Genomic DNA, 11,139 nt, shown 5'->3' on the forward strand with positions numbered 1-11,139 from the left:
CATGGCTACCAGAGGACAAGACAGTTTTCCTTACATGGCTATAGTGATACCTTGTGAACACTTTAGACCTCACATTCTTTTGTCCGATCTTCTTGAAACTTCGTGTTCTCATCATATCTCAGGTCAATCCAGTTTGTTAAAAAAAACTATGACTGCGAGATGTTTCAGCTTGGCTATAAATTTTGTCAAATGTGCAATTTTGAGACACATGCTGCTTCTTTCTGAAGATAAGAACAACTATTTAAATGAAAACTATATTGTGTGGTTTTGTTGTAATTAACGATGATGATGATGATGATAATGGTGGTTTACTGGTTATGGAGCATGAAAAATGGACAACAAACAAATTTCTCATCATATTAATTTATATTCCAACTGAATATTCCAATTAATTAATTTTTTCCACACATTTATTGGTCAAACATCATGAAAGCAGATCATGTCAGAAAATATTCATTAAAGCGAGTATATACGATTTTTTTATATGTGTTAAATTGTAATAAATTGATAAAATATGTTACAATAACACAAAATAGGCAAGAAAAAGTATATGTTAAATACGAATTTCATAAAATGCAGCAAATGCGCCCCGAGTCGATTGTGACAAACATATTTTCTTACAATAACCGAAGCATTCGTATTTTTATTAGGAACACAGTTAGTGTTCGTGTGTCGTTTGAATAAATATCTTTGAATACATTAAAAATGAACCGTTGAACTAAGTTTAGATTCACATTGTACATGAATGATATACATGCTGGCGAATTTGACTGTACAGCCGTTTTTGATTTCAGAATTAAATATCTGGCTTATTTCGCATTTTTCGACACATGTTCTTCTGAACTTTTATTTTATTTTATATTGAAATATAAAGTTTTTTACACATCTTATATAAATTCATTTATATTTGACAAAATCGTATATACTCGCTTAAAGTCCCAGTGGAGTGCATTGGAATCATCTGCACTGTCGTTTCATTGACATGACTGATATTTATGTTTTATGGCGTTCGTTTTATTTATTCATATAATTGAAAGCAATAAAACATAATGTCAACAAATAAACATTTTTCATTTCTTCATATTACAGTTGCTTTTTAAAAGATGCTGGTATATGAGGAAAAAGCAAACACAACACATTTAAAAACACAGGTGAATTTTCATGTATTTCGTGACTCTATAATTGAAATTAAATAAAACATATGTTTAAGAAGATGTTCCACAATAATTACTCTACATTTTCCATTTAATGTCTTTTAAACAATGCTACAATATTATGGCTAAAGTTGAATCAATATTAATGCATTCATTGAGACACAAAACATGACAAATTCAAAATTTGTACATTTCCCCTCCCAAGACTGACCCAAGAAAATTTGAGTGACCCCACTATTTTCTTATTATTGTTTTTCTTCTAAAATTCTTGGGTCCCATTCCACTGCATCAGACCCATATCCCCGGTACCATGAGGTGGTGCATAGATGGAATCAGTACTGAAATTGTGTTGATTTATCAAGACAAGAGAGACTGATTAATCCGTTAATCATGATGAAATATGTGTATTGTATTGTTGACTTGAGCATACATATTCATGCTATAAATTTAACCACACTTAGTTTTGATATACCTTTAAATAACAACCATAAAAAGACACAAATGGTATTGTAAAACATACACAAACAATAGATAGTATAAATACGTCATAACATTTATTTATTTGTACACATACAAAGGCGTTGAATTAAAGACTGGGAGATAAAGACATACTGTGGTGGAAACGTCCCAAGCATGTTTTAGTAACAATCTCAATGCAAGATTGACATAAGGTCTATGCATTCCCGTTGTGACCCAGCCTTAAGTATCAATTTAACAGACTACATAAATATTGAGCAGATGAATATTTGCGATATGTAACTACAAAATCAAATAAGATAAAATGCTTCATTACAAACATATGTTTCGTTTTGTTGTATCTAACCAAAACATAAACTTTGAAATGAAATGGTAACATAATGTGTGTTAACATTCAGGGGTTTGGGTGTACAAAAGTCAAGCTTTCGCTATACAATTTTCATTGATACATTTGTGAGCAGGTCAACTTAATGAGACATGTGCATAAATGCTTAACATTAATATCTGATGTAGAATACCTTTAGTTTATAATTGGTTGCTTTTATAAGTTCATAATATGTAACATGATCATTATCTTTTTAAAGCAACATGTTCACCAAATAAAAATCCTTTATTATGAGGCACACTCTGTGAAACGGGACTTTAATTCATGTGCGTAATGTCATCCTATATTAGCCTGTTCAGTCTGCACGGGCTAATCAGCAAAACAAATTTTTGCTTTTATGGTAATTTTCATTTCTTAATGAAAATCCATATTAGGCAGAGAGTGTTGTCCCTGAGCCTGTGCTGTGCAAATCAAATTTTGGTACAAAATTAATGTTCATTTACCCACTGAATGACAGATAAACAAAACCTGTTATTCAAACACAAAATTAAAACAAGAGGGCCATGATGGCTCTGAATCGCTTACCTGACAGAAGTTTTACTATGATTTGACCAGATGACCTACTTTATGACCTCAGATGACCCATAAACAATCCCAAGTCAGATTTGATCAATTAATACATTCTGACCAAATTTCATTAAGACATGATGAAAACTGTAACCTCTATTGTCTACACAAGTTTTTTTTTAAACTTTGACCTTGTGACCTAGTTTTTGACCCTAGATGACCCAAATTCGATCCCAACCCAGATTTTAACAAGACAAACATTCTGACCATATTACATTAAGATCTGATGAAAACTGTGACCTCTATTGTCTACACAAGGTTTTTCTATTATTTGACCTAGTGACCTAGTTTCTGACCCCAGATGACCCAAATACAATCCCAATCTAGATCTCATCAAGATAAACATTCTGACCAAATTTCATAAAGATTGGATGAAAACTGTGACCTCTACTGTCTACACAAACAAATTGTTGACAGACGCACGCACGCACGCACAACAGACATCACACAGTCACATAAGCTCACCATGTCACTTTGTGACAGGTGAGCTAAAAAGGATAAATACAACAAAATACCCTTTTCTTCACCTGATACAATTTGCTTGCTAGATATAGTGTTATAAAATAGGAAGAGATAGATTGTTTCATATATTTACAATATTTGTATAACATCATATTTAGTCATACCTGCATCATGTTTGTTGTGTTATTTTGGCTGTGTACAATAGTAGGTATGTGTCAAACAAATTTACATAATTTGGTTTGGTTTTTTACTATAAAATCTTCCACCACCACCTTAAAGTATGAATTAAAGAACTTCATCATAAGAGTTGTTCATAAGGTAACACCATGTGGTTATCATTGCAAACACACCAGAATTTGGTCATGACCACTGATACAAAATATAGTCTTATGAGATGCATCATGCAAAAATGGGCATTCTTACATATCTGAAGAGAGTAGCTCCTGCTATGTCTCTGTATCTATATACTCTGATAGTGACTCATAATGTCAGTGAATGGGACCAAAAACAATGTGTAACTTTATAGCAGACAGGTAAGCTCCTCACAATCCAGAGGATTCTAGTCTGGAGCTACACTGGCAACATATTGCATAATACCTATTTTAGCAAAATGCAGCTAACATTTCTCTATTGCTTATGTAGAATTTGTTCATGCAAAATAAACAAATCACAATAAATAATATTTACGGAAGAAAAAGCTTTATAAAAAAAAATAACCTTTGCCCAAATAGCTAACATGTATTTGTAAATAGTGAGTAAATTCAAAGTTGAAATATAAAGTTATTAACATAAGAAATTTGGAAAAAAATGAAACAATAAAAACCCTTCTTCCAAAAACAAGTGTATAATAAAGTCTTAAATAGAAACCTAGCTTAGAAAAAACAAAACAAATTCTATATGAAAACTTTTAAGACAATGGAATGCCAATAAATACTTTAATAATATTTAAACCCATCATAAAATAGAATATCATATTTGCTGTTCTACTAGTTGCACACATATTGTTGCACTTCATTATTGATTTTAAGCCCCCACTTTGCCAAAACTTGTTCATTGAATATTAAAATTTGGTATTTAAGTCATAAGGAAGGAACATGTTGTTTTTATCCCTGAAACTGTTTTGTTTGAAAGATATACCTTAAAAGTATGTTTAAGTTCAAAAGCTCTTGGCACAAATGAAAACTATAGTCAACTGCACAAAATTAGTGTCCTCTTTTGTATTTCCCCCAGAGGCATCAAAAGCGTGCACATGTATGGAAACTGTATGAGCAGGGCATTGGGAAAAATGCATGTGCATTAATTGATGTCCCAGATTCCGAATTGTTTAATTTTCTAGTATTTCTAACAGTGGAGCTTTACGCAATAACAAACTTCACTGCAGTATGACTAGACTGTGAGATGGTCTACAGTTCATCTGATACATGTGAAAACCCCTCTTCCAGCTGCTTCAAGGCTCTCTCCATGCTGCTCATAACTGAAACATACCCCAATGAAGGTGTCAAAATAGGGGAAAAGGGTGTGATGTACATGTGCCTCAAGTGTGGTTCCAGATTAGCCTGTGCAGTTCCTCTTGACTAGATTTTCTTAAAGAAGAGATTTCTTTTACACGAAAAATACAATAAATGCAGAAAGTGACATCACTGATTAGCCTGTGTGGACTTGACAGGCTAATCTGGGACAACACTTTATGCAGATGACTTAAGCCTGTTTTTTTTAGCACAAGGCTTATTAATAAATGTTGTGCCATAGTACATGTATGTTAAGACAAGTGAACATTTTACCAAACTTTATAGAAAATTGCTTTATGGACAAGTCAAAAAAGCTTTTTTTTTCAAACATGGGCAAACATGAATATTGCCACTCCAGAAAATATTACATAAGGTGAAAATCTACAGATTATACCAGCAACAAACACAGAAAAGATTATACTTAACCTAATTAGTAAAAATGTTAAGATATACCTGATTTGTTTGTAACAGCACATCATAGACATGAAGGTTAACATAATATTTTCATGTAACACATTACCACAACCAGCAAGACTGATGTACATGTTCTCAGAACACATTACTAGTTTAATCTTCCATTTATTTTTTTAATTTGTTCCACATATTTAATTCTTTAAACACCAAAACAAGTGTTTTTCAATACCCAATTGTTGAAGCCGACTGAACATTTGTGTCTTGTTCTGATAAAACTGGGCTTCATTCATGTGCGTAAAGTGTCGTCCCAGATTAGCCTGCGCAGTCCGCACAGGCTAATCAGGGACGACACTTTCCGCTTAAACTTGATTTTTGGTAAGAAGGGACTTCCTTCAAACTAAAAATACCATAAAAGCGGAAAGTGTCGTCCCTGATAAGCCTGTGCAGACTGCAAAGGCTAATCTGGGATGACACTTTACGCACATGAATTAAGACCCGTTTTCTCAGAACAACACACATTTGAGCCTTGCTCTGGGAAAACCAGACTTAATAAATGCACACATACAGTGTAGTGTTGTCCCAGACTATCTTGTGCAGTCAACAAGGCTTCAAGGCTCATCTGGGACAAAATTTTCCACCTAAACTGGCATTTTTATAATAAGAGACTTCCTATTAACCAAAAATACAAAAAAAAACAAGGGCTGTTTGTAAAACATGCATGCCCCCCATATGAGCTGTCAGTTGTAGTGGCAGCAATTGTGTGAGTACGTTTTTTGTCACTGTGACCTTAACCTTTGACCTAGTGACCTGAAAATCAATAGGGGTCATCTGCGAGTCATGATCAATGTACCTATGAAGTTTCATGATCCTAGGCCTAAGAGTTATTGAGTTATCATCCGGAAACCATTCGGTGGACGGACCGACGGACGGACTGACATGTGCAAAACAATATACCCCCTCTTCTTCGAAGGGGGGCATAATAAGAAAGTGTTGCCCCTCAGGTTAGCCAAAGCAGGTAACAAAGGCTAATACACAAAGCATTAAGCCCCATTTTTCCAAAGCAAGGCTCATTTGCATTCACATCAAGTAGTGAGGCTGTAAGTATGGTAAGTATGATAAGGAAACAGAAAACTCTGGTAGCAAATATGGTTCCGTGTATTGGAGTATTGAATACAATAAATGGGGGGGGGGGGAGGGGAGGGGGTAATAATACTAAAGAAAAACATTTCACTATGTCTCTATACTTCTCAGTCATTTTTCTTATAAATTAAGATGCCTAATACAAAATTTAAAGCAACAAACTTCAAATGTATTAAACAAACGGTTTAACATATTCTGCACTAATGCATCTACTGGTAAAAAATATGTCTTATGTCATGGGAAGCATAGCTCCTGTCTCATGAGCTCCTGTCTCATGAGCGGACAGAGTAGCATCTGAGCAGACTGCAAGGATGCACAGTTTGGTCGGGGCAACGCTGGGCATATATGGTATAAGATCCATTTTCGCATGACGACTGGGATGTATAAATTACATTTTGTCCCGACACATGCTATTTGGAAAGCGGTTATCATAAATAAGCAAAACCTTAGCACGGATAATCATAGACCATCGATAATCCACTGTATGTCGTTTTACGCATCCAGTGGGTCGCATTGTATATAGCATACTATATCTAAATAATGCAAGCTCATATGATACTCTGGTCGAGCCTCCAGCTCTGGGCGCATAGAGAATCACTGATACCCGTATCAGTCAAATTTATCTCGCATTGTTTTATTTATACAGGTTCTGTCGTTGCTATAGAAGAAGGCACTGCAAATAAATAAACAGATGTAGTGTGTAAATCAGTTTTTTGACGCAGGTTTGCAATAGAATTTAGGAATTTAAGAAATTAAAATCACTTGGACTATCAATGCAGGTAAGCTAAGATTTTGTGTTGTAAGAAATAACAAGTCCCTGTGTTATTATTGCGGACGAAATGATACTTTTTCCGACTACTGTTCGATTGGTGTAAATATGTCCTTCACTAAGTGTTAGGAAATTATGAGCCTAAAACAATTAACGCTTTAACTGCACGCTACTGTGAGCCTTATTCTTGGAATACTAGGTCAAGATTAGCCTGTGGTGTTCGCACAGGTTAACAGGCTAATCAAGGACGACACTTTCCGCTTTTATGAATTTTTTGTTGAAAGGGAGACTCTTCTTAGCGAAAATCCAGTGTAGGCGAAAAGCGTAGTCCCTTATAAGCCTATGCACAGGCTAATATAGGACGACATTTAACGCATGTGCATTAAGCCCGGTTTTCCCAGAACGAGGCTCAAATCAACCAACTATAAAACGTATGCCGACACTTGTCGTGACTTTCACTGACGAATACACAAGTCATGATTTTATCTTGCGATCACACTTGTTATCATTAAAACATAGGATCTTTAGTTTGTGATTAATTGGACTAAAAATTTAACACGAAATGTTCTACACATCTCAAAATTGCTGTACAATGGACTCCCGATGAAACTGGTCATGCAGCAGACAATTTCCACGGACATTTCCTATTTCCAACCTTGTCAAAAATTATTAAGACTTCCAAAGGCTATTTAAATTGACAAGTAAACTTGAAATATGTCTGAACTACTCATTATATCCCATTTGGGTACTTAAGAATTAACACTACTTAAACTACTTCAACTAATTGTATCATCTTAAATAGCGACCCTTGAAAAATTACGCGCCATAGAGATAATTAGCAGGAAAAATAATGGCACAAATGATGACGCACGGTCAAAGATTGTTTAGCATGTCTAGCATTAAAGGCCCGTGTGCATATTGACCCGAGCACGGTGGAATTTAATAATCATGAGCTTTATATTGACACAGAAGTGCGTTCAAAATGTTGATATTGAAAATTTAATAGCAAAATCAGCTTACAGGTATTTACTTACATTTAATGACACTGCGATCCCATAAGTCACATATTACCAATGGTAAACATTCAATTTCAACATATCTTGTTTACAGAAAAATCCGAATATTGCTAAACAAAGCATGCAGATGGTGTCGCGTTGCATGTGGAATAAGGACACGGACACTTTTGCCGAGGCGGTGTTTCACACTGCTGATGTTCACGCCATCGCCACATTGTATGCTCTCTATTTTGAATAACATATGTATATGATTGTGATATGTATTTATTTCAGCTGACTAAAATTGATTTTCTATATCACACATGACTACGATATCTTATTTCCTCATGTTGAAACATCGTAATATATAAACATATTATTCGCATATTGTATACGTTTTGCTAAAATCATTTTGAAATACATGTATTTATACTAATAAACAGTAAAACTTGTGATGTATGGAATAGACGAGAAAAAATGTTTATAGACAAAACTAAGTGACCTCTACAACCCTATTACTTTGCCTTTGTGTTCGTCTTAGAAGTCTTAGATGTCGTTCGACCAAGGAATTGATACAAATGGATTGGTTTGCGCAAACACTTGTAGTTGCATAAACCATCAAATTTTACTAACCTATAATTAGTCAACTCATTTACATTTTTACAAGTATCAACTGGTCATTTGCAAAATGTGATGGTTCTTACATAACAATCAATACTACAAATCAATAGAGTATATTAGGCATTGAACTTTTACTTAGTGCAGGCAATTATCGACTAAATGACAGCTCACCTACGCCGGAAGGATGACATGCATGCAACTACGAAATAAATTATTCATCGTTAGCCTCTGAGACTAAGTGGCTTTCGTAGAATGTGATTACTAGTATATCCACCGTTACATACCTTTCATCATGCGTTTCTTCAAGTGTTGAAACTTACCAATTAATGAGCCACGCTCTGGCAAAAGCGGGCTTAATGCATTTGCGTAACGAGTCGTCCCATAATAATCAGGGACGACACTTGCCGTGTAGATTGGCGTTTCGTTTAAAAGATACTTCTTTAAAACGAAATATTCAATGAAAGCGGATGATGTAGTCCTGTGCGGACTGCGGCAAAAATTTAGTTGAACGCGTAAGATACGCGGGTCATTGATGTAAGCAACAGGTACAGTTAATCTGTCATCTTCTTTGTTATGGACATACGTTGCCAAAATCTCGAAACAAAACATCAATTCTATAAGCAAACGTGGACTAAACTGATCGTGATTTAGATTCAGGTCGATGCTAGCAGCAATTGTATCAGTGTAGGCTGTTATCTTACACTGAGTGCATCGCTTCCATTATTTATACAAGTGGAAAAGTTGTCTCCAACGAATCAGGTACACTATAATTGCATTCAATGGGGAACATGTTTGATAGTACAAATCAATGTAAAGGTCAAAGTTGAAACGTAGATGTCTTCAAACACAATCAAAGTGACACATCAGCTGCACTGGCAGAAGGGAAATGAGCCTTGCTCTGTGAAAACCGGGCTTAATGCATGTGCGTCAAGTGTCGACTCAGATTAGCCGGTGCAGTTCTCACAGGCTAATCGAGGAAGACATTTAATGAATATGCATATGAGCCGCGTTCTGAGAAAACTGGACTTAATGCATGTGCGTAAAGTGTCGTCCCAGATTAGCCTGTGAAGTCTGCACTTTCCACTTATATGGTATTTTTAGTTTCAAGAAAGTCCCTCTTAACCGAAAATCAAGTTTAGGCGGAAAGTATCGTCCCTGATTAGCCTGTACGGACTGCACAGGCTAATCTGAGATGACACTTTACGCACCTGCATTAAGCCCAGTTTTCTCAGAACAAGGCTCAATTATGCATTAATCCCCGTTTTCTCAGAGCGAGGCTCAAATGTTTCATAGCAAGAAGTCCTCTCTGTATTGCAAGTAACCGATTGGCAACAATCTGATGTGGCTCACGGACACTAAACACAACACAAAACATGCAACAAACCTTAACTTTGCAATAAGATTTTCGTATTTGATTGGCTGCCCTCTGGGAAAACGGAGCTTTTTTCATGTGCGGACGTGTCGTTCCAGATTGGCCTGTGCAGTCCGCACGGAAATATTGGACGGAAATATGTTCATACACTTACTATGTACATCATCAAATCTATTAAACAATGCTTATTTACCGGTATAGTGAACCAGTTTGAATCATTATGTGCAAGTATCAATAAAACAAACCATTTTGATTCATAATATGAAACAACCCGTTTGATTTATTATGTGCAAATACCACAGTGAAACAGACGATTTTGTTTTATTGTGTGAACATATCACAGTGAAACATGTCATTTTGATTGATTATGATTGTAAAAATATCACATTGAAACAGACAACTTGGATCAAATATCACACCATTAAACGATACTGGTTGGACTTTTCGCCATTATAACCTTTTCCCAAAGTTTTTTTACGTAACGCTTTACGATTTCGATCTGATTTTCGGTATGTGAGTCAACCTATATGACCTACATATGAAGTTAGCAATTCGTTCCCGTTCATTGTTTTTTTTTGGCGAATTTTTGGGTCTTACAATTAGAAATTTTCTCTATGATAACCGTTTTCCGGATGTGTTTTCTACGCAACGCTTTCAGATATTGAGCCGATATTTGGTACGTGAGTCTACCTATATGATCTGCATATGAAGTGTGATATTTGTTTGATTATTATGCTCCCCCAAAATTGATTTTGGGGGGAGCATATAGTCGCCGCTTCGTCTGTCCGTGCGTCTGTCTGTCCGTCCGTGCACAATTTTTGTCCGGGCTATTTCTCAGCAACTAATGACCGGAATTCAATGAAACTTTATGGGAAGCTTCACTAACAAGAGGAGATGTGCATATTATCAGAGGGTTCTGGTCGGATGATTTTTCACAGAGTTATGGCCCTTTTAACTTTTCCATTAACTATACATATAGTGCAATTCTTGTATGGGCTATTTCTCAGCAACTAATGACCGGAATTCTAAGATACTATATGGGAAGCTTCACTACCAAGAGGACACGTGCATATTATCAGCCGGTTCTGGTTTGATGATTTTTCACAGAGTTATGGCCCTTTGAAATTTTCCATTAACTGTACATATAGTGCAATTCTTGTCCGGGCTATTTCTCAGCAACTAATGAGCGGAATTCAATGAAACTTTATGGGAAGCTTCACTACCAAGAGGAGATGTGCATATTATCAGCCGGTTCTCGTCGGATGATTTTTCACA

General features: G+C 35.6%; 1 protein-coding gene across 4 annotated transcripts in view; it reads right to left on the bottom strand.

Moving 5' to 3' along the window:
- Window positions 1–1,144: 1,144 nt before the first annotated feature.
- The window catches only part of LOC127874484 (thioredoxin domain-containing protein 12-like), a 31,587-nt gene continuing 21,592 nt past the window's right edge, over window positions 1,145–11,139 (bottom strand). Inside the window, exon 8 of one of the 4 annotated variants that reach the window (XR_008046941.1) lies at window positions 1,145–3,642. Coding sequence is in view for 1 of the 4 variants with exons in the window: in XM_052418841.1 (XP_052274801.1) it covers window positions 4,449–4,519 (71 nt within the window). In the remaining 3 variants the exon portion in view is untranslated. Of the gene's footprint in view, window positions 4,520–11,139 lie in introns of all 4 variants that reach the window. The other 3 variants (XR_008046944.1, XR_008046942.1, XM_052418841.1) reach the window with 3 other exon arrangements.

The sequence above is a fragment of the Dreissena polymorpha genome, chromosome 3, assembly GCF_020536995.1.
Source record: "Dreissena polymorpha isolate Duluth1 chromosome 3, UMN_Dpol_1.0, whole genome shotgun sequence".
Lineage (NCBI taxonomy): Eukaryota > Metazoa > Mollusca > Bivalvia > Myida > Dreissenidae > Dreissena > Dreissena polymorpha.